Genomic DNA, 24,718 nt, shown 5'->3' on the forward strand with positions numbered 1-24,718 from the left:
ACATAATTTATGTTGAACTGAGGAGTTCTGAGAAGCCCAAACTGAAAATGCTAGCAGAGTGTTATTTATACAATCTATAAAAGTGGCAGGCAGTTGATTGAATTAGGTTCCTCCCAACAAAATTTGTCACAAGTCTGTTTAAAAAAAAAAAAAAAAAGACAGTAGTGGGATAGCTGCCAACATGTAAGCAGGTGAATTTCAACATATACGTTTGTTTTCTATAATTTTGTAGTAATATTCTCCTCTTTTTTCTTTTTTCTCCTACTGATTCTGTCCTATGTTATTCCTCCAGCTCTAGCCCACCTCTCACTACCTAGTTTCAGTCATCCTCATCTTCCCTGATTTGGCCTTAGCTATAGTCAGTCTGTCCCCTTAGCTAGTCACCTGTCTGGACGTTTTTCCCTCTTATTTTTGCCTACCTAAAACCTTCCCAAAAAGCCAGTCTGCTGAATCATACAACTGCTTAGTCATCAAATGCTGATCTGTGGGGCTATAAAGAAGCCATCCACATTGACCTGTCAACTGTTGCTGCTATTGAGTAATTCTGGGCAAGAGCAGGATTCTTCATGTAATGGCTATTTACCCCACTACTGCAGCCCAGAATTTTATGGACCCTATTCCACATCGCCCTCCTGGGAAGGACCACCATTGGGTCTTATGATCTCAGACACCTGGGTTCTTCAGGATGAGGGCATGGAGAGTGGCTGCATGAGCACTCTCTTGCTCCTACCAACCTGTGCTGCTGAGAAAAAGTGCGTATTCTGGCTGCCCTATTCATGCAACTGAGTTTTGCAACTGATTTTTTCTTGGGATGGAGTAGGGGACATTCTGTCTTAACCTGATTGATTTCATTCTTTTGGCTTAGCATATTTTGTCCATCTTCCTCCTCACCCTCCAAAAACCAGAGACCACTACCACCAGAAAATGTTCCTTTGAACATTCCTTTGAATACTACTGCTTGCTTATAAAACTGTCCCACCCATGGAGGATGAGACATTGAGGAATGTGTGCAGCAATGGACACCTTTTTAGGTGTGTGATTGGGCACTCAGAAATCCTGGCCTTTTATTTTAATAAAAGAAATAAAATGTGTGAAGTTTCAGCTCATATATCTGGTGTTACAATTCCTCTATTCATGCACTCCATTGGGTTTAGTCTTTGTTCCAGAGGGTCCAGGCAGAAACAACACAGTCAGTGTCCTGCAGACTTGTGGTTCTTGGTTTCTACTCTAAGGCTATAAAATGTTCAGTGAGAATATGACAAAATTTACAATTCATTAAATAAGGAGAAATATTTATGTACAGCAAGCAGCCTTCGTTCTGCAAGGCTAAGTTGTGTTCTTGCATTTGTCTGTGCAGACCCAAAGCTAACTCCAGCACCACTGAATATCTTTAAATAGTTTCTGTTACAGGACAAGAATACACTAACATAGTACTGGATATTAGCCATTCATTCCTATCAGGTCGCAAACTTCGGGGAAAAATGTTTTGCTTTGGAGTACACAACTTCTCTAGTGAAGTGTAAGCTTCTTTTACCTTGTAGTGGTTCCCATCAAGATAAAAGATACTGTTCTTTCAGTCCCTAAAAGAGGTTTGACAGTACATGCTGTGGGGGGGAAATGATTTCTCCCAAAGTGTTGACTGACTCATGCTCAATCACCTAAAAGTCATACATCTTGTTTTCATTGCCAATGTTTCTCTTCTATTCCCTTAGTTCTTTTATGTATTCTTTTTTTTCCCTAAAGATTTAGCTACAAAAATTACTCTCCAGTTTGCAAACTAATAGAAACACAAGTCTTGTGTAGCTTGGTTTTTGTAGTCTGGACTCCTTCCCACTGATATTATAGTATCTCAGTTGTAGTCAAAGTGAATTATTTCTTCAACTGTTTAAAAGTATTATTTTTACTTTCAAAATCTGCTTTGAATATTGTTGATTTTTATGTTAATTTCTAGACAAGGGGTAGGCTCAGAAATGCCAACTGTGTAGTGTGGGGGCTGTTAATCCACTGTTGGGTAGTAGGGGGTTTTTCTCTGCTGTCATCCTATACAAGGTGAAATTTGGTGATGTCAAGGCTAGAGAAGTCTTTGTAGCTTATTCATAAATTCCCTTCTTACCCTGCATCTCTGCTTGGGACTGCTCACGTGAGTAAAGCCATGCGTGTGTTTGTGCTTGCAGGCTTAGGACCGTGTGTGAGAACCGTAATGTTAAAAGAAATGGCAGTAGAGAAAACCTGTAATTAAATGTCATATATGCTTAACTCACCTTTTATGTGAGGAAAAGGAGAACAAATTGTGTGCAAGAGAAAATGCTAGGACTTGGACACATGAGTAAGGGAACATTGTTGTGTGTCAGCTGATTTGTGCTGATAATCTGTGTGTATGCTCTTAGTTTGTGGCAGATGTGAATTAGCTGGCGTAGCCCTTGAGAGCCAACGGAGGCTTCTTCGTTGTGGCCTAAGCTAACTCAAATTACTTCTGCAAAGAGAGCACAGTTAGTACGGAGAAGCAAATGGTGTGCATTAACTTATTACTACATGCTGACTTGTTCATGTGTTTGAGCCTTCATTCAACAGACTAATGTCAAGCAAGCTGTCCTCAACTTTTTGTTGGTGGCTCTTAAAACTGACCAAGTATTCAGACAGCAAGAAAGTAACACCCTTAGAGTATTAGAAGACAAGGCACGCTCAACTTTTTCTGCTCCCTTTGGATATCTGTCACTAACTAGGGTCCTTGGAGGGGCTGTATTGTTTGTGACCTTAAAATACACCCCACCCGCAGGACAAAATGAATAACTTCTGGATACGAAGTTATCCAAACCTGCCAGTTAGCATTGGAGTGTCTGCAGCTCCTAAGGAGGAGAGCCCTACTGTTTCAGCACAGAGAGCAATTGGTCCGAAGGCTCTTGTCATCTCAGATGCGTTCTTCTGTTCTTTCAGGGCACCTGACTGACAGTGAGTGTAATCAGAGGCATATTTCCAAAAAGGGCTCACTGGCAGACCGCAAAAGGAGTTCTAGCCGGTCTCGGCGAAAAGGAGATGAGGCTCAGTCATCAGGATACCACAGTGAAGGCAAGAAACATTATTTTATTTGAAATATCAATACCTTTCTAAATGTTTTTAAGATCCTCAGAGTGTATGTGCATTTCTTTTCTCGTTTTGTACATCATAGCATTTTGTATTGTCTTTGCTTTTGTGTTTGTGTTTTTATTTTACTTTTCAAAGACTGTATGAAGATGCTGTGAGTAGGGCTGCTGGCTTAATCTGGAGTTATATTTGTGGCTGTTGCCCTGTCTTTTATAAAATGCAGGAGAAACCTTGAAAGAGAAACAAGCCCCCAGAGCTGCCCCCAAACCATCCAGCAGCACAAGCCGACTGAGGGAATTTAAAGAAACAGTGAGCAATATGATCCACAGCAGACCACAGCAAATTTCTCAAACCAACCAAAATTCCTCTCATGGAGGGAGTAGTACGGATCAGGCTGAAACACGGCCTTCAAAAAGCCTATCATCTGCACATTCTCGAGACTGGGAAGTGGAGAGTACCAGTAGTGAGTCTAAATCCAGTTCATCTAGCAGGTACCGACCGACCTGGAGACCCAAAAGAGAATCTCTGAATATAGACAGCATCTTCAGTAAAGACAAGAGGAAACATTGTGGCTACACGCAGCTTAGTCCCTTCTCTGAAGAGGCAGGTAAGCAGTTGGAAAGAAAGATTTACTTACAGATATGTGGAATGTACAGTCTTCTACTCTTCCTTTTTAAGTTGAGAAGTGAAATTTTGAAGATGGCATGTAGGTTGGTGATTCATGTCCTTGAAGGCTAATTTCTGTGTGTATTTATGTTGCATGTGTGATATTTGTTTGTTTTCCGTGTAAAATTGTGTAAAGACTTTGTCCTAGGCTTTGCAGGTTTTTCTTGCAGGTAATGGAATCTCTTGTGAAACAATTTCAGGTATCTTTTGTTCCCCCTGCTTCCCTTTCCATGGTCTGCAAATGAATGTAACAGTTATTTTCCTCTATCAAGAAGTGGATGCTCCTGAAACTGTAAAGGTTGTGGAGAGCAGGTGTTTACCCATTCCTGTCTTTTATACTGTCATGCTACTGGAACTGCTACTCTCCTTTCTTAAGTGCTTAAAGGGGAAAGTGTATGGATGAGAAGGGAGAGATTTGTGTGACTGGCAGCAGGGTTGTGGTTAATGAGGACACCTGCAGAAATTCTGGAGTCTTGAGAGGGACAGGGATAACCAGAAGGAACTAAAGATTGAAAAGAATGGGGCAGCGTGAAGGAACATCCATTTATAGGGAAGATGAAGGGAGAAGAGAACAGCTTCAAGAACAGAAAACAAGGGGAGTAAACATGAGGCAAGTGGGAACGAAGTAAGATCAGCAAGGAAGAATTTAAAAAGTTTTCTAGTTCTCCTGTCCTACATGAATGACACAATATATGAGCCTCATCAAATTGTAAATGGCAAAATGAAGTAAAAAGTGCAGTATCTGAAGTACATATGACAGTACAGTAACAACTATGAAGTGGAAATACTAAAGGCACAGTTGGGTATACTGTAAAATGATTTTGGACAAATACAAGTTGTTACAGGGAGAAAGGGATTTTTCTTTCTGCAACTGATTGTTGCTTGGTGGGAATGTGGTAGCATTAAATGGGAGAGATTTGAAAATGAATTTGCTGAAGAGGTTATTGCTTCATGTTATCAGAAAAGTAAATTTTTTTTGATTCCTGTTGCTGATATTAGGTGATATTAAAGTGCTTCTGGTTTAAGTATAATTGAGAAGCGAAAATGTGTAGATGATTTGCTGTTAAGAAACCTGGATCTTCTACTAGGCTATATTATCTCAACAGGTAAAGAGCTTATGGAGAATGAAGTGAAGGAACGTGCTGTTCAAGAAACAAGATCAAGCCAGTCAAATGTCAGATACAAACGTGGTGTACTAAGCCGTGGCACCCAGCATATGGTGGATCAACATCCTCATCTAATACAGAGAATGGAGTCTGGATATGAAAGCAGTGAGCGCAACAGTAACAGTCCAGTTAGTCTGGATATGCCCTTGTCTGAAAGCTCAAGCAACCACAGGTAGATTTTAACAAACTTCATTTTTGGAGTGAGATCTGTTTCTTTTTTGTTGTTACATAATGACATAGGACATTAAAAACAAAACAAAAGCAACAAGAAGGAGTGGTCTGAGCTTACAGTGCAAATTTATTGAGGCAAGGGAAATAAGCATCTGAGTGAGACCGATTCCTTTTCTTGTTGGTATATTGATAGCTTAGTGCAAGTGAGGAGGAAATAAATGGCATTCAGTTGAATGAAGAATGTTAAAATGATGCATTTGAAATAGCTGTACAATTAGTCTCTGATTTGAAAACTCAAATATCAAACTTTGCATGTCCTTTGAACCATCTGATTGACCTTTGGATAAACCATTGTTTGATTTTTTTAATCTGTTTAGAAAATCAGAAATCAACAGTCATATGACCCTGCCAGTTTGAAAAATTCACTGAAGTCTTGTAAGATATTTTTGCAATATTTATATGCAAAAATAAATAGGCATCATAATGTGTTTCTCTCCTTGGCTTGGAGAGCTGATGCAATCACAAACCAAGCATGTTTATAGCCAGAACAGATTTTCAGCTGTTAAAATCAGTTGAGAACAGCTATTAGACCATGGTTTTAATATGCATTGGGTAGTCTTTGGAGTAGATTAGAATTATGGTCCCTTCCCCTTGTTTGCTTTCTCTTACTCTGTTTTTCCAAAGACTTTCCTGTGGTAGACCTTTTTTTCCCCCATGAGGATGTAAAAGTAAAATGTGAGTAAATATTTTTGTGATCATAGAAAATGCACACACAATTTCTCCTGAAGATAGTAGTAACATTGTGTACTGTAATTGTTCTCTTTTTGGAGGGATGTTCACATGAAACGGGCAGGTGGATTGGTTCCTGCTTGGCGCAGTATTCCCAAGTCTCATAGTAGCAGCATCCTGGAAGTGGAGTCTAATTCTTCAAGTGGGAGCTGGACAAACAGCGCACGCACCATTGGAAATGGTAGGATGTACTTCTCAGTAGTCGTGGTTCCACAAGATAAATTGTACTGGAGTTGTTCTTTACTTTCTGGATGCTTTTCTTTACAGTGGAATTACGAGGAAGGGGAAATGAAACACTGAGCAATATAGCACAGTTTTACAAGATGTAACTTTTGCTTTTCCAAAGGGGATTGTAAAAAACTTTATTGGAATATTCCTTTGATCATGTTGTTCTGGTATCTTTTTCAACAAAGATTGACTTAACTGATAAAGTTTTTTCCCTATTCTTTCCCATAATTCAGTGTTCTGCTGTCAGTGCAAAATGTTGTCTTGAGCATAACTGGTAATAACTACTGAAAAGAAGCTTGTAATGGTATACAGCATTGAAAATTGTCACAAGTGAGAGTGGATATTTACAGGATGTTTGGGCTAAAGCTGAGCTTTTCTGCAGATACACATTCTGATTATACTGAGCAAATACTTTATTCCAGAGAATGTCTGGGGAAGGGAGGAGGGGAGATGCTTTCTGAACACAGGTCATAGTTGAAATGAGAGTGAAGACTAATTTCTTCTGTGCTGAGTAGAACATTGATAAGATTTTTTTTCCTCCCATTTTTATCTGCTTCTGCACCTGGATGAAAACTATCTCAGTTGGAATCTGTTTTACTTTCTAAAGCTAATGATGCAAATTACAGGCACAATAAAAAGTCTCAAGATTTCAGCAGCCATTTAGGGTTCTCTTCTGATGATTTGCTCTGTTCAAATTTGCTGTTTCTTGGGTCAGTGGATTAAAGGATGGACTGTGCTACAGGGGATCATGAAGCAACACTGCAATGATTCTACCAGAGTCACTGACACAGAGAGGGGAATTGGAAACCAAATAGCTTGGGCAGGGTTTTAAAACTAAAATTTAACAAAGCAGAATTCGTCTGAAATTCTGTAGCCTTTGTTTGGTCAGTATGCTATTTGCTAATGGCAGTTGTATTTTTCATTAACATTACTTGTCTGTTAATGGATACTTTGAGAGATTTTACTATCAAAAATATTTTTTTGGAAGGTGGGGAGATCTTTGGCCCTTTAAAGAGTGAACTGGATGAATTGCAAGAGGAGGTGGCAAGGAGAGCACATGAACAAGAACTGCGCAGGAAAAGAGAAAAGGAAATGGAGGCAGCAATGGGCTTTAATCCCCGTCCCAGCAGGTTCATGGATCTAGATGAACTGCAGAATCAGGGTAACCTTTTGAATGCAGTATATTTTGCAAGATTGTGGTGCTGAATTTTTTTTGAACCTTTGAACTTAATTTTCTACTATATGTCTCTCCCCACCCACCCAGTATTAGAATTTTGTATCTTCAGTTAGTGAAAGACCATCAATTTCAATCCTGTTGAACACAGAAAGCAATTTGTTATTTTAACCGAATTCTTTCTTGATTGTGACAATAACAACAAGATATTTCCTAATGTATAGTGTTTGTATATATTTACACCTTTACATTTTATGTGTACTAGTGATACCTAGATTTAGCTATAAGGTTTCAACCAGCATCTTGGAATGAGCACTTTTTAGATGCCTCAGATCCACCTGCAGCATAACTGGTTCATTTAGACCACAGTTTTGTTTTAGTTTCTGTCTGGTAGCACCACTGACCTAAGCAATTCTGCCTGTTTCTGCCCTTTTACTTTCCACTCTCCCTCCCTGCTCAGCTGTGCAGCCGCAGCACAGGGGTAGGAACAAGTACTGGGGCAAGCTTATCTGGTCTAGTGTTGAAAATCTGAGCAGGGTTTGGCATAGATGCCTTTCAGAAGGGACAAGAATTGAGAAAAAACAAGAGTTAATATTTGGCTTTTTATTTTCTATTATGACTTTTCCAAGACTCCTTATGTTTCTGGCTGGGGATGGCAGCAGAAAGGGTTTAATTGGAATTTAATGGGAAGAATGGAACTGCAACAGAAGGAGCTTGGTGACAGGATTCACATTAGCACCTTTTGTTTTATTCCTAGTCTCCAGTAAGGGGAGTCAGAGAAGGTGGGGTGAACCACCTAGTAGGGATTGAATGAAACCTAGTGTAGCATGTAAGCATGGGGTTCTTGGTGGCCATCAAAGGCAAGGGGTCTGGTAAAATGCCTAGGCTCTGCCCTCCCAAATGACTGGGGCAATCCCACCAAGGCACTGTAGTCTCCTGTGTTGACAAGCTTCCTGAGACCCCTACACTACTCTCTCCTACCTGGTATAGGAGAAGAGAGTTAAGGTGCTGTTGTTGTACAGGACAGAAGTGAAGGATGGATAGGGCACCCACAACAGTGCCAGCTGAGGGCACAATGCAGCCATCACTCTGCAGCCCATGGCTGTGCCAGCTGCTCAGAGCCAGAATGTCACTGTATCAGTGGCAGCTGAAAAATAGGATCTTTATGAGAATGTCTCACTGTGAATGTTGTTACGGTTTGTGTTTTCAGTGAGCCACTAGGTTATCCTTTATGGTTTTGCTGTGACCTGCAAGTGGCCAGTTGACAAGTTATGATCTAACATAGCAGATACCTTTTTATTAGTGTAGTTTATTTTCGTAGCATAAATGATAATGATGTAAAAGTTGAAATGGGAACTTCTGTTCTTGAGCACGAGGATGTCGTCTTTGCTTTTCGTGCCCAAAGGGAATAGCACGGTTTTCCAAGAAATGGCCCCTCTTTGACCTCTTGTTGCATTAATTGGTAGAAGCAAAAATAGCTTGGGTTTTCAGTGTTAGGAAGAAAGCGAACTAGAATAATGCTTAATCCAAAAAGACTTCAGTGCAATATTTGAGTTAGTTATTGACCTGAGAGCTGGGAAGGTATTCATTTGTTCCTTTTAAGCCTTTCCCCACCCCAGTCAGAGATGTAATTGCTTAACATTAACAGACTGCTTGATTGCCTGGAATGCTTGCTTGTACACAGAGCTCCAGAACACTTGTGACTCATTTTCCCCTCAAGTAAAATGCTAAACTCATGCAAAGAAAGCTAACTTTAGAATACTGGCCTTGCTTATGAGCCTCAGTAGCCTTGATTTTGAAACTGAATGTGCTGCTTGATTAACTCACTGCTCTAACAGATCTCACTTCTCTCAGCAGAAATCGCTTTTCATGAGTTCTTTGGGATTTGTGTGTTTGCATTTCTGCACAAGGGTGCTGGGGAGCAGGTCAGGCCATGGTGTGTGCTATACAAGTTGGTCAAAAAGATATTGATGTTCTCTGTCAAAACGGAGACCTTCCAGAAAAGGAGCCCACCCCCAAATGAAACAGTCTATTATTGTTTTCTGTCTTCTCTGGCCTCATTTGTGTACATTTTAGGATACAACTTGCATAATGTTTAATAGATGACACCAGCATGTCTGGGCATTTTCTCCTCTCAGAACTGGATGTTCTGATGCCAGGACACAGTGTTTCATCTTTCCCTGTTGTGTCTAAGGATGATTTATTCTTATTCTCCAGTGCTATTTTCTAAAGTGACGTAAAAATAATTACTGACTGATTTCCATATCTTTTCAGTTCCTTCCCCATGTTTTTCTTCTACAGCTACAAGACCATTAGGTTTCCATAGTCTGTATGTCTCTTTCAGCAGTTGAGTGTATGCACTCGACACATCCATGGAACTATTTTTTGCATTCATACACGCATTCAAGTCTAAGTATTGTTCTGTGGATATCTCAGTAGGTTCAGTTTGAAGACATTTTGTGTGGAAGTAATTGGATGTCTGATTTATTTTTTGATGAATTCAATTCTAAATTTAAGTTACTTCTAATTGATAGAAGTCATCAGAATTAGCTCTATAACATGTCCATGCTGCCTTTTTTATACTAATTCAGACTGTTGAAAACAGTGTATTATGCAAATACAGGTCTCTGAAGTAAGCAAAGTTTGAGAGGGGAAAAAAATGTTTTATATAGTTCTACTCTGTGTGTCAAGCATATCAGGGTGCTTAAGTTATACTCCTGCTTAGGAAAGTTTAGGTGTTACCATAGATGGTTTGGGATATGTGTAGCCCTTGCAAGAGGTCTGCTGCTAATGAGTCAATGTGTGGAACAATTTGGCGATCACAAATGGGATGAGGGTAAACGAGGGTTCTGCACAGAATGAAACCAAAATGAAGGGTGCTGCCCATTGCAGGGAGGAATGATGACTTTGAGAAGTCCATGCAGGAGGCAGACTCAATCTTTGAAGAGTCGCTGAATCAGGAGCAGAAGGGGGATTGTGCTGCAGCTTTGGCTCTCTGTAACGAAGCTATATGTAAGTAACTCTAACCGCTTGAGCTATTGCGCTTTTGACAGTGCTAATATCTTAGAAAACTGTGAAATATTTAATCATATTAAATTGTCAGGTTGTAATACGGGAATCCAGATGGTCTTTAGAAAGTGCTGGGTGACAAAATCTTTTTTTTTTTTTTTTTTTTTTCAAGTATCTTGTTTTTGGGGTTGTAGTCCTATTCTTCTTCATCTCTGTATTTTCATGTTTGCATCTGTTTTTGTTCTCTCCAGCGCTAAGGCGATAACAGCACTGGGATGTTGATGTGTCCTTTCTGGTGCTAAATGCTGCCTTTCAGCAAGCACCCCGTAGGTAACTCTTTGTGCCACTTGGCCCTCACTTAGCAATTTTCCCAATCCTCAGGCCAAATTACAAAGGGCATTAAGCTCCCCTGTTTCTCATGGAGGATGTAGCATAGGGAAGAAAACAGTAGCCTACTCTTTACATCCTTTGGATTAATTAAAAAAAAAAAAAAAAACAAAAACGAGCCTATGCTGTACCTAATGCTCAAGAAGAAAAGCAATAGGACATAGAAGTGCTTAAATGCATTGTGACCTTTGAGAATGTGTGCTATGTGATTTCCTTTTTTTTTTTTTTTTGGTCTTTTTCCATTATGACTGGCTGGCTGTCTCACCCCATGCTCCTCTCTGTCTGTATAGAATGGCTGCAGACAGGGTAGGCGGTTTCTGTGCATTTGTTGAAATTGAAATTGCCTCTTATGGGCTGCAGAATAAGGGGCAATATACAGCTATTGTGAAATCTCTCTTAGCTTTCATTCCAGCAAGGTATGTGCTGAATTTCAGATCCCAGCTTGGTATTCCTGCACATAAAGGGAGTCCCAGGTATGGAGCATACAGAAGGAGGAAAGATGAATGAAGCAGCAATGTGGTAGGGTTGGAAAGAGCCTGTGTCAAGGGGATGAGAAGTTGGGCTAAAACTTGATCAGTTTTTTCTTTTAACTTTATTTTGGTTTAGTTTCAATTAACTTGTTTGGACACCTGGCTAAGCTGAATGTGCATTAATGGAAACAGTAGCATCCTTGTGATCTCGTGTGTGGCAGTATTTGCATGGTCCATGTTTTATGTTCTTGCTGCATCTTTTTTCTTTTTTTTTTCTTTTCAATTTTATTCCTTTTTTCTGTTTGTTTTTCTGCTATGTTTTCTTTTGCATTTTAGCTAAACTAAGACTTGCCATGCATGATGCCAGCTCTAGCACTCACAGCAGAGCCCTAGTCGATAAGAAGCTGCAAATCAGTATCCGAAAAGCCCGGAGCCTCCAGGATCGCATGCAGCACCAACAGCCATCGCAGCCGCTGCCGTCGCCAACCTGCCACCCACCACAGGGCGGCACCATGGCCCAGTCTACAAGGTAGTCCAAGTATATCACCTAGACCCAGATCTGAGCTGCACCTGAGCAGTGCAGTCTGAAAATCAGTAGCCAACTATATATATTCCCCTGGGTAGTCCAAATCCTAGCGTTGTTCCTCATTATTTTCTTCTTTAGGTTAAATCATATTTTAAGAGGGTCAGCTACCTTTTTTCTCCCCCTCCCCAATCTTTTTAGAATATAGTTCACTGTGCACGTGTTCAAAATATGGGCTTTGACAGAGAATTGTAGGAGTCAGTGCCTTGCAGCATTGATTTTTGTGTACAGAGAGAAAGAATGTTAGATGATAACCTGGCCAGAGGGGGGGCGTCTTAGGATATAACGTGCAACTCTTCACTATCAGGAGCACTTTGAGGGCTCAATCAGTAAAAGACTGGACTATCACAGAAGTCTTGCTATAGCTGCTTTTATATTGGGAACAGTAACCAACATGTTTCAGTGCACTGTAGTCTGAAAAGCATCAGGTACACTGGTCTCTTCTTTCTAGTTCATTTCTGTAGTGGTGCTGTGGTACAGCTCTTGGATCTAGATCCTGCTCCTGTCACCTTGACTTACTCTCCCTGATGCTCTGTCATTCTTCATTTTCCTTCTGTGCTTCCCAGCTTCCTGTAGCCTGGCCTAGCAGGCTCTTCAACATCTCTTCATGATTTTTTTCTTCCATATGAACTTCAACTCCAGCATAATTAACTCTGTGCTATAACTGATCCTTCTTACCCTCTTTAGCATGCAGTTTAACCCTTCTTTCTTCCCATACCATTCCCTCCTAGCACTAGACCATCCCTGTCTAATTCTTAGGATGTTTCTTGAACTGTTACTTTTCTTTCCTTTCTCCTTTCTTATATGCTGTATTATCATAAACTTAGATGAAATCTCAGATGAGAATCTTTTCCTTTTCCTGTTTTTAAAATGCCACATACACCTATATACTAAAACTCAATTAATTTACACACAGACAAGCTATAGATCATAATGTTCTTTTCATGCAGTACCTGGATTGTACATAATGAGGGCTGATCATTTTGTCAATCAGGGGTCCCTTGTATTCTCCTTCAAAGGAAAAATGCAGAGCCCCAGTTATGCATTTTGGCAGATTTTAAGAAAATTAAAAAAAAAAAAGAAAAAGAAAAAAGAAAAACTTTCTAAACTAATTTTGTTCATGTTGTGCTTGCTCTCTGCTGCGTTGTGAAAAGAATGTTACATTTCCAAAAGTTGTATTGAACAAAATACTAATATTGCAGACAATGAAAAAAATCTACTCATAGCCAGAGTTTTGAACTCTTACTTTGATTAAAGAAAAAAAAAAAGTTATAGACAGTGCAAACCTTGCAATTAGTCACAGACAAGGTCATTCTGCTATACACAACTAGGTCCTCATGATGTTAACTTCCATTTTATGTGTCTCAAGGAGGAAGCAAAGCATTGATGTTACAGTTCCTTCAAGTTCTCTGTTGGAGCTGTTTGTAGCCTATTGTCTCCTCACAGGGACGTGAACTTGGAACTGCTTTTTAGGTCTGCATATTTAAATGCTGAACTAAATGCAGAAAAATGCCAAGGACGTGTATGACCTAAGGACATAATTGTCTTACATTGGTATATAAGAATACAAATTCTTATTTAGAAGTATACATAGAATGCAAATTATTGCAAAATAGTGGTTATATATTTAACATGAACTTTATTTAACCTGTTGGATATATATCTCAAAGCTGAGAATACAGCGATAATGTGTGAGATTTCAACCTGTTCCTTCCATTTGTCAAGTTATTTTATGTGAAGCTACCTAGAGAGAGAGGACGTTATGGAAATATCAGTTCATACTCAGATCATGAACTTGTCCAAAGTATTTACCAAAAAATCTAAGATGTTAATGTTGGAAACCAATTTTATTTTATGTAAATGCTATTTTTACTATTCTTAAAATTATTCCTTCTCACACACTCAGTCTGCTGGTTAAAGTGCCTAGGGTGCTGTACAAGAATACTGTGAAAGTTTCTATAAAGCATAACTGTAGTAAAGTAATATTCAAAATATGAAATGGATTCAGCAGTTCAATTATAGTAGGAAATCAGACTTAGAAGCAAAGGACTAGCATGTATGTATCTACAGAATTTTAATACCAAGTCTTCATCAGAATTCAGTTAGCAAAAAAAAAAAAAAAAGTGTGTTTTGAGGAGTATGTAGCATAGGGTAAGTTCTGCACCCTAGGGATAAACGTAAGCAATGACTACTGCTAATCATTTACCCTTCTGTGTGTTTTAGTGAACAGACTGGCCCGCTCCAAGTACTGCTGAGCCAGGAGGTACCACTGGAACCCAACAAAGAAGTGGAATTTGGGTCCAGTTCTTTCTTCCACCCACCTGCTTCCTGCCATGAATTGCACTCATCATTATATCCAGAGTCTTCCTCCCTGTCCCCTACTGAAAGCAATCCATCCAACAGGATATCTCCAAACTTCCAGTCTGCTTCTGCTGATTTTCATGACCAAGTTCCCTCTTTTCCCTATAGGCAAGGGTTGGCAGAGAGGCCTGCAAGAACTGAGAATGATGCCCACTATAGTGTGGAATTTATTGACACCACAGCCGCAGGGCCAAAAGACTATAGGGAATGCTGCAGTAGCAGCAAGTTAGAAGAGGTTCATAGCATAACACCCATTCTCACACCTCAGTACAAATCCAAGGCTAACACAGTAAACTGTGGATCTTTGCCTACATTGCACTGTCCACATCCACCACAAGCAGCATCTCCTGAAAAGGACAACCAGTGCAGTCCTTGTTCCAAACTTGCAAGCTCTCCAGTGCGACCCAGCATTGATCATTTAGGGGGCTATCATGCAATGACCCCTGCAACTTCATCCCCTTCACCGCAATGCTCCCTGGATCCTTTGCAGAAAACAAACAAGTACTCCAGAGCAAACAGCCATGAGATTTTATTACCCTCACAGGATGAACATGGCACAGCAGAAAGTTGCACATCTGAGGGTGTTAGTACAAAGGGACACGTTCGCTCCTTGGCAGAGCAGTTTCAGAAAATGCATGCAGTCTCCCAGAGAAAAGGTACTCATGAAAAAGGCTGGATTGCTGCAGTATGTCAGGATGAGAAGTCTCCAAAGTTAATACAAAAATCTTTCATCAACCCTTCACCCTCTGGTTACAGACAGCTAATCCATCAAAACCAAGAGAACAAAAACCAGTCTTCTGAAAAATTATATTCAACTGTGGATATTAGGGATGGGGTAGTTTCTTTGGAGGGTTTTAGTGCCCAGCATGTTGCTTCTAAGAGTGTTTGTGCTCACAGTGAAGAGCTGTGTAGAAGAGGTGGACAGAATATAGCAGACCCTGCATCCTACCTGGAAAGGCACTGTCATGATGGAGGAATGAAACAGGTGGATGATGGAGCTACTAGTAGCATGGTTGCCTCTATGCCTGTGGACCGTTGGGTGGATAATGTTACTAGGTATTACAGTTCTCAGAAGGATAATAAGAATACTGAATGGCTTCCTGTACCTGGGAGAAGTCCATCCCTTTCTGATCAGAGAGCAGTTGGAGATGACTTGAGCAGGATCCCAGTACATCTGCATCCACAGTGGAATCAAGACACAGAACAGGAGCTCTCAGAACTGGAATCCCTCTATCAGACTAGTCTGCAGGCATCTCAGGCCACTAGGCCTTTCTTGGGAAGACAGGACAGTGCTAGGTATCCATTTGACCAATCAGGTAAGAATGCTGCAGTTGTTTTTCTTGGTTGACCTGCCTATGTATTTCATTATAGTTGAAGGTGTTTTTTTCAGTCAGTTTAATTAAAAGCAGAAAAATTTGTGCAAAGATGCAGAAAGATTCAGGTTGAGGATTCTGAAACCATTCTACCCATAGGGATAGAGAAGCACTGTGATTGTACTGTCTGGGGAGGCTGCAGTAGCTGTTGATCTTGCCAAGCAGCAATATCTGTTAGTATCTTGTTATCTGGAAATAATTGATTCCTTTTTTCAAGCAGGGAGCCAGCTGTTTAGGTCAGGCTACTGACTTTTGCTGTTTGAAAATTCTGCATCACCTCTGCAATTCATTAAACTGTTCCTATGCCTGGAATGAATGTTCTCCAAACTTGTGAATTTTAACTGTAATTGTATTGTATTTGAGAGTTTAGTCTGTACGTGGTTGAGGGGAATAACTTTTTTAGAAGTGTTACTAGGTCTCTGAGAGTTGAACTTTTGTTTTTTTTTGGCTAAGGAACATATGCTTTAAGTTTTGGAAAAGTGAAAGTGGCACTGAGGGTACGCGGTCTGTGCTAAGATCCTTGAGACCTTGTAGATGAGTTGGTACCAAAAGTAAACTAAGAGATTCTGGTGCTCTTGGTGAGAACAGCTCTGACATTGCTGGAGATACCTGTCTGAGTGTGACGATAGCAGCCCAGTTCCACTTAAGCTGTTCTTATCTTCTGGGATAGGACAACATTGATTCTCAGCCTAGCACAAGTGAAACAAACTTCTTTTTGATCCATGGCTTTGTATCAGAGCTACAAATTTTCTAATCAAATGCAAAGCAGCCTAAAACTTGATGGATACCGAAGTATGTGCATGTACAAAATACATAGCAATATAGGTTTCCCTATAGCAAGACAGGTTTCCCTATGCCCTGCAACTGTGGGGAGGGGTAGGAACCTCTGTTTTTCCTTGTAAATCAAGCCAGGCTGTGACCAGAGTGAATACCCTAGTAAGCTCTTGAACAGGCTTTTATACAACAGCTCAAATATTCCATGAAATTCTCATCTTACTTAAGATCAGGTCTGCCAGGAAAGTGTAAGCCATATTCTTCTTTTTTTTTTTTTTATTGTTTCAGAATTAGGCAAGATCTCCCCACACAGATACTCTCTTGCATGGGCTTAGATCAGAAGGTCTCATGTGTTCCCTTTTAGCACACTCATTTGGGAACTTCTTTATAGACACCTAGCAGGATAGAGCCCGCTTGCTTTAATGTTAACCAGGGCCCCAGAATTCTGTCATGCCTTAGTTCTTATGCTAACACTTTTCTTGCCTGTTTTCCCACCACATCATGAGGGATGAGATACAGATATTCTTTTGAAGTTTGTGTTTGAGATTTTTGCTTCTTATTTGCTGTGACTTTCAAATGCTTCTTCCTAAGCTCTGCAAATTCTGTTTGAAAACAAAATATCTATGTAACGAACTAGGTGAAAATCACCTGAGTAGATCTAGCACAGCGCTCTCTCTTAACTTGAATTACTTCTTCGTTTGGAAATACAGTTTAAGCTTTCTATAACTTATCAACTGTTTTTATTAGACTTCTACATCCAAATTCACGGTGAAAATGCTGCTGAAGCTTTACTGGAGCTTTATAATAGAGAGTAAAAGCCCAAAGACCCAATCCTCCAAATGCCTCCCCTATGCAGAAAGGGTGTTGTTACCAGCCACCTCACTTTCCTTCCTTCATAGATAGATTCCCTGTGACCATTTTTATTAGGCCATTGATCTACCTGTATATTTCTTGAGAAATCTTAGGATTATATCTGGTTGGCGGCACACTAAAATAAAGTAACTGTAGTGATCTTTGTTATAAATAGCACTTTCAGCTGCTTAGCCACAAGAATGAATGGCTGGCAAACTGTAGAGTTGGGTGGCCACAAGCAGATGGACATGTGGGGATCTTAAAAGATGGGTCTTGTTTATCCCAAGTAACTTCAGGTAACCGTCTTGGTGGCTGATTTTCTGTCCATTGACAGAACCACAGCAAGGTTGAGGTGGGAATTGATCTCTCTGGAGATTTAGTCCAACCCTCCTGCCAAGCAGGGTCACCTAGAGCACATTGCGCAGGATGGCATCCAGGTGGGTTTTGAATATCTCCAGAGGAGACACCCCAGCCTCTCTGGGCAACCTGTTCCAGTGTTCTGTCACTGTCACCCTCACAGTAAAGAAGTGTTTTCTCATGTTTAGCTGGAACTTCTTTAGCCCCATAAACTATCTTACCTTTGTATCAACCAAGTACTGGTGTGCAGCTAAATCATTAAGTCTTAACTCTGTTAAATAGTTCAATTCCCTGTTCCCTAGAAACCCTGTAATGGGGCAAGTGAAACAGGAGTGAGTGTCTTGGACTCTCCCTTTGACAATGTTGGGAGTTAGCTTATGTATTGACCTTCCGGGAATTTGTGATTACTTCTCATTCTGTGTATTTAGCCTGTCTGCCTTCTGCCAAGATAGACAGAAATGTGACGTAATGTACAATTAAGCCCCGAGATTAACCATAACATTTTCTTTCCCAGTCTCTGCAAACCTGAATGTGAGGAAGCTGCATACTACAGCTGGCATGGGTCTCTCGAAAACCCCAACAGCAGAGATCGAGCGCAATCTGTATGGATCCGCTGTCTCTTCTGTCTCCAAGGTGATGACGTTTACTAAGATGTGCTTCGGAAAGGGAAGGAAGTGCTTTGTGCGAGTGAAAAAAGTTACAGTTGGGAGAAGTGGAATATATTTTAAAGAATAAAAGTAGTGGGATCATCACTACTAATATTAGAGAGAATTTTAAGTACAGTCTAGTTCAGAATTAATTAGTGGAAACATGAGCAATTCATGCTATGCGTAGCTTGCATGCAATCACATTATCAAAATCCTGACTCCGAGATCACATACCCCCTGAAAACTTGAAGATCTAGTATTTGAACATTTTGGCTTTGTGTTCCAACTTAGGGTAACTGCTTCTGGATATTACCACTTGCAGGGACACAGTTTTTTTTTCCCATTTTTGACTGCGACACTGCATGTTTTGATAGACAAGGGTTTAATGCTATATTTGCTGCAGTTGGTAGATGATCACATCAGAGGGGAAGAAGATGCTTTTTTCTCTTTTTTTTCTGAGAAGAACCTGTTTAAATAACTGGCAGTTGCATATCAGTGTCTGTACATGAATATGTATTCATACAAGTATTTTGTGGGGGAAATCATACTTTCTGTAGCAATTCCATACTCATTAAATGGTTTTGCTTATATAGAACAAGTGAAAAGAAAAAGAAAGAAAATAATCATTTTCCTTGCTAACATAAGATCAGTAAGCTTCCAGCACTCATCAAATAATCCTGGTGGTTTTTTTTAGTTATGAGAGGACTGTAGTACTTTATTGTATTTTGCTATAGAAAGAAATGGCTATAAAGGATAATATTTTTGATAATCAGATCCAGAAAGACCCAATTGCTTTAAGTTCTCAAGACTTCAATGAAGGATTTCAAAAGAGGAAAGGTCATGGAATTTCATTAAGCATTTCATTAAGAATTTCATTTCATAAGCAGTCTGTTAGATGTATATTGATCAATTCCCTATAATTATTACACAAAATTGATGTTACAGAAAGCCTTTTCTGAACTGTGTGATATTGTCTGCAGGTCACGTATACCAGAGAACATAGCAGGGAACCAGAAGAGGAGGAAATGTACAGTGCAGAGAATTTCCGTCGCATTGCTCGCAGTCTCAGTGGGACAGTTGTCTCGAACAGAGAAGAGACCTTGGTCTCTTCTCACAGTTTTGTAAGTAGAATGATGTGTAGCTTTAAAAAGAGGCATTATCTGCATGTACAGTTGCTGTTTTCTGTCCGTATTTAGTAGTTAATGAACAAGATAGCAGGCAACTTGAACAATAAGCCAAGGTGAAAGTTTGTCTTTGTGAATTTTGTTCTCTTTCTGGTAGAAGAATGAGCTTTTATTTAAATAACAAAGGCATTTTCTTCAGGAGTCATTGCAGAGTAATACTTGCTGTGGCTGGTAAGCACGTGAGCTAATATTCCTTGCCCGGTATAAAAGGACATCCAGTATAATCTTTTCAGTTGACGTAGTTATTTTTCAATAACACTTCTAATAAAGCTTTGATCTTAAAATAAATAAATAAATAAATAATAATAATAATTAAAAAAAAATTGCACTAGCCATATGAAAGTTTTTGCTCTCCTGTGTGTATATACAGCAAGTGGCATTTTTAGCAAGCAAAGGTAAGCAAAAAGGGGAGATGATTCTAGAATTGGTACATAACATGCAGCCAATTACATATAGGAAGTAACTAAGAATAGGTAGGGTTAATTTTTTTTTCTCCTTTATCTCTGTTAAAGTAGCATAAACCAGTATAAAGTAGCATAACCAGCTATAATGTGAAGGTTTAGCTTGTATCTGTTTTTTGTTAAATATACTTAGATTTTTATTGGAAACCAACTGCAAAATAAATGTAGAAGAGTCTTAGTTGCGAGATCAGTCATGTAGACTGGCTGATGTGATTGTAACTTCTGCTGCATACAGTAAGTTAAGCATATGTATGTAAAATTCTGAATGTTTGCTCCTCAGCATACTTTGCTGAGATCTTTTAATGCATACCTGGAGGTGCTGGCAGAAATGGTCAAAAACCTCTAGTTGTCCACCCCTCCCTCTGCTGAAGATTTTTGTCCCCACAGCAGAAGAAGCCAATAGGATGGCTGTCTGTCACCACTGTTGAAGTTAATCACTAGGCTTAAGTCAGTGGTGGCTTGTTATCGTGTTCAGTTACGCAATGATGGGGGAGAGGGTATGCATCCTATTTAGTCAGCACTGCTTTGGGGTGGGTAGCTTCTAACAGAGTGTACTGGTACAGTACTGGTAAATCCTTCAGTTGTGCCAGGTAAATTTTTTCAGTCTTCAATCAGAGCTCTCAGTAAACCCTGCTAGAAAATAAGAAGGATCAGAAATACCCTTATTTGATTTCATGGCTTGTGTAGTATGGCATTTGAACTCTGACCTTCTGTTGATCTGTGGTTTTGATTTGTGAACCAAACCTTCATGATTAATTTGTGTGTTCTTTTTCTCCTTGGTATATTTCAATTTTGGTATATACCAAGTTTCTTTGACATATTTCTCTAGGTATATTCAAGTCAAATAGCTCGCCACTGCAGTAAAAGCCGTACTGGATTGGTGCAGATTTTATTTGTATTCCTTTTTCACATACAAATGCATGTCATTTTTTTCCCAGTAATTCATCCCTTTCCTTGGATCAGCACCATTGTTGCTTGATTCAACCCAACTCTGTGTTTACTCATCATTTTGTTTTTTCTTCTCCTTTCTCATTTTATAAAAGGAAGCACCAAATATGAGGAAAATGCCAATGGAAACCAGCCACCGTTCTTCCAGCTCCACTTCCCTTCCTTTCCCCCACGATCCTCCTGTGTTTCCCTTTGATCCCCAGCACACCCCAAACCAGGTGCAGCACCTACCCCATGATGTACTGATGCCCAGCATGGTGGGCAAGGCACGTAAACCGTCAGGTAATCACAGGACTTTTCAACCTCCTTCATGATGAGAAATGTTGCTGAAATATGACTATGCAGGTCTTGTCTTTCATAATGATACTTCACCGTCAGCCTGACTTCCTCCAGAAATTTGGAAGGATGAAACACATTCTTTTTCTCTTTCTCTGCCCTTGTGCATTGTCCACTTAGCACAGAATCACTGAACATAACAAAAGTGAATTATCTTCATGGATACGTTATAGTTACTTTTAATATGAAATCATATTCACATTTATGTGAGGAATTTTCTTTAGTGCTAAAATAGCAGTAAACCCCACCTTTTTTTTGTCATGTATTAGAGTACTTCCACAAGCTGCTAGCTCCAGCAAATTACACATGTAATTGTGTTAATAGAAATAACTAACTCCTGCGTTTTTTTCTATATGAATTAATTTCCCTGTGAAAGACATCAGAAACAATTTAATCTACCAGCATTGAAATACTTCGATGGGCTTCTCCTTGATGATGCAAGAGAGATGGCTATTAAAGAAATCTTTTGCCTTGTGAAGTGTCTGATGGTAACTGAAGTAATATAAGGAGGAAATGCAGAAAGGAAAGCGAATACTTAGGGTGCAATTAGCTTTCATTCAGAATTACATGTCAACCATTAACTGGATGTACTATTGGTTTAGTTTATCTTCTGCTGCTGCATGTTGGCCACAGCTGGCAGTTCTGTGAGGAAGCAATAATACACAGAACGTAACTGAGCAACCTTTGTGTGTTGTGTCTATTATCTTTCCCCAGGAGATCAGAAGAACGTCATCCAGAAACTTTTGGTTGTGCCTGACAGGGGTGAAGCTTTCCAAGGTGACGACTACCCAGGTGTGGCACTGAGCTACGGGAGTCTCCCTTGTGCACCCAGAGGCACCCTCTCCCAGGGGCAAAAGCCTCTTGTTAATCTGCCTTTAGGAGGTGGAGCATCAAATGTCTCTGGCCGTTGGCTGAACATGAGCTACCCTGCCAGACAAACAGCCACCTTACCAGATAAACGAACGGCGCTCTGGGGGAAACACGCTGGCCACACAGGCAAGAGTTTACAGGAAGGCTTCTTCCAGCAGCCTTCGCAACATCAAATGCATGAGTCTTACGCCATCGGTTGCAGGCTGCCAGCCAGCACAGACTACAGCACTTTAAGAATGCCACATGAGCCTTCATGGGACCCCAGTGCCCCTCAAGGCTGTCCTGTGCCCCCTTCCTGTGTTAAGGCCCCGGGTCCGAGGAGAGTTGATATGCCCCCAGATGAAGACTGGCGACAAAACAGCTACACCCCTCAGCCGGGCAGAAGACGAATGCTGCCAGTGCATGTGAAAGATGGGACTTTTTCTTCTGCTTCGGAGACGCACAGAAACATGCTGGCTCGAGCTGCAACAGCTACTGGCACCATGCACAATAACGGCTGGTGAGGTCCTGTCCACTCTGTGCACCCTGAGAAGTCACTCTGAACAGTCTATAGCTGTTGCTATAGTGTGGATTATGTGGAGACAGCAAACTCTTTCAATCAGTATCTGCCAGTTTTGTCTTAAAATGTAGCTATACGACATGTGGAAACTAATTGCACTGTATTTCTTTTCTGACACTACTGAACTGCTGTCTGGGTGGGGAATCTTAGCTATTATAGTCCTGGCCTCTCCTAGCAAGAAGTGCTGTAGGAATGGTAAATGTCAGGGGCACTGGTTTACGGGTAAGTTCAGAAGTATGTGCATGTTTTGAAGGAAGATGGCCATTAATGGGAAGACATTTTAAGGACTTTTTCATGAAATGTAGCTTTGGTAAATTCTTTGTGTACAAAGCCAATCCTTTTGTTTTCCTCTCCTTCCTCACCTTGTTCCTTCATAGTGGAAAACAGACAAAAACTAACCAACCTTCCAGGTTCTAGTAAATCTATACTTGGTAGGCTGGCAGTTAGCAAACCAAACCCTATTTTCAGTGTGCTGAGATCTCAGGCAGAGATCACGGCTATAGCTGCTGCTGAGGAGGTGGTAGGGAAACATTGTTCATTGGTAAAACAGAATTTTCCCCACTTCCTTAAGGCAAACTAACAATGCTTCAAACAAAAGACTGTTAATGCTGCACGCTTAATTACACCATTGTAAACACAGAATAAGTTTTAACTATTTTAGTGTCAAACATACTTGCTTTTGTAAGTATTTTTCAAATAAATCTATGAAAATAGTTATATTCACCTGTTTATGAGCTTTCTTTGCTATTTGCCTTTACTGATCAATTGGCCTGAAATTGCTGATTGATTTTCTTATACACTGAGTTACTTAGTATACTTCATTTACAAAATGTATGTAATCAGTGCTTAACTAGATTGAAGGACGTCGTGAAGATGTAATTTTGTTCTAAATTTGATGTTTCACACTACTGTGCTTAACTTTCCCCTCATAACAGGCAGTAATTAACTGTCCTTTGAAAGGTGTTTTGAGATGTCTTGGGAGGGGTGTGGGGGGATGACAGTATAGAATCTGTGCAAAATGAATGCACGTAGGATTCTTAATCTTGTACATAAGGGTCATTAGAAATGATTGGTGTAATGAGAAATCTCATTGTAATAAGAGTTGAAGTCGTACTCTTGCAAATGCTTTCAGATGTAGTGGTTACAAGTGATGTAACAGTGCAAGTTTTAATACTTATATAAAAACTGGGACTGCAGACTCTGTCCTATTCCAGCCAGCCAGTGGAAGGTCTAGTCTGCCCTCTAGTGCATGGTTTTGCTCATCTGTTTTCAATGGTGTTCCAGGTTGAGTCTTTTAATCTACATTTCCAGTTAATTTCATGATTTGCACTTGATACTTGATGAAATTTAATCTGTTCTTGCTGTTTAGGCTGAGATTGAGTTTCATTCACTTTACTGAATGTCATTTCTCAGTTTCTCCTTTCTAAATAATAGCTGTGATGTCTGTTATTGTTACAATTTGATGTAATTACATAGTTTTCAAGTGTGTGTTGGGGTTATGTGGTACATTTCTCTTTACATAACTGCCCCTCACTAGCTCGGGGAAGGACACAAACACTTCTTACACCCTACTATTCCTAAAAAAAAAAAAAAAAAAAAAAAAAAAAAAAAGACTTTCACAGAACATTTTAACCAGTTTAATATCTTGAAACTTTTGACAGTTCTACTGTTCTTTTTACTAATTATTTAAAGAAATGGAGCATTATTTTACTGAAACAGCTGTTTGATTAAGGTTTGTTTCCAAGCAGATGGAACTGTTGGTCTCCTTGGCTCGACGTGGACACATGATAATGAGCTGCGAAGTTCCTAGCTGTAGAAGGTACAAGTCTGCTTATAGGAAGTAGCTCCAGTGCAGAGGTGGATGGTTGCATCACACACAACTGATGGAAACATTCCTGTTGCAGCTGCAGCTTTCTTGTTGTTACATTCCTTTTACACAAATCATATCACTCTAGACAGCAGTCCCTGTTTGTTTTCAGCTTTACTTATTAACCTTTAGCAGTCAAATTTATAGTAGACCCAGGATCCAAATGAGGACATAGGTAGGTATTTGACACTTTGTGTGGTATACCTTTAAAAAAAAAAAAAAATCAGGTCACAAAGTGAGGCTTAAGTAGCCTTGAACTCAATAATTACCTAAAACAGAAGTTCACTGAAACAAATCACAAAATCACACCTTAAAGAAGCAAAATGTAGAATGAAACATTTGCAAGTAAAGAAAATGTATATGCTTGGATTTTTATTAAAATATTATAATCCTAGCTACTGTGAA

The 24,718-nt window shown here is 39.8% G+C and overlaps 1 protein-coding gene across 11 annotated transcripts in view; it reads left to right on the plus strand.

Moving 5' to 3' along the window:
• USP54 (ubiquitin specific peptidase 54) overlaps window positions 1-23,159 on the plus strand; it is a 98,479-nt gene extending 75,320 nt beyond the window's left edge. For 6 of the 11 annotated variants that reach the window (XM_084290533.1, XM_084290536.1, XM_084290537.1 and 3 more), the window contains 12 exons: window positions 2,935-3,066; window positions 3,305-3,688; window positions 4,854-5,085; window positions 5,915-6,054; window positions 7,090-7,263; window positions 10,168-10,287; window positions 11,478-11,670; window positions 13,948-15,401; window positions 17,956-18,074; window positions 19,069-19,209; window positions 20,777-20,963; window positions 21,732-23,159. In XM_084290533.1, the coding sequence (XP_084146659.1) occupies window positions 2,935-3,066; window positions 3,305-3,688; window positions 4,854-5,085; window positions 5,915-6,054; window positions 7,090-7,263; window positions 10,168-10,287; window positions 11,478-11,670; window positions 13,948-15,401; window positions 17,956-18,074; window positions 19,069-19,209; window positions 20,777-20,963; window positions 21,732-22,390 (3,935 nt within the window). In that variant the 3' untranslated portion in view covers window positions 22,391-23,159. Of the gene's footprint in view, window positions 1-2,934; window positions 3,067-3,304; window positions 3,689-4,853; window positions 5,086-5,914; window positions 6,055-7,089; window positions 7,264-10,167; window positions 10,288-11,477; window positions 11,671-13,947; window positions 15,402-17,955; window positions 18,075-19,068; window positions 19,210-20,776; window positions 20,964-21,731 lie in introns of those variants that run through there. The other 5 variants (XM_084290538.1, XR_014618629.1, XM_084290541.1 and 2 more) reach the window with 5 other exon arrangements.
• The last annotated feature ends 1,559 nt before the right edge of the window (window positions 23,160-24,718 follow it).

The sequence above is a fragment of the Netta rufina genome (genome assembly GCF_964035555.1).
Source record: "Netta rufina genome assembly, chromosome: 7".
In the NCBI taxonomy this organism is placed as follows: domain Eukaryota; kingdom Metazoa; phylum Chordata; class Aves; order Anseriformes; family Anatidae; genus Netta; species Netta rufina.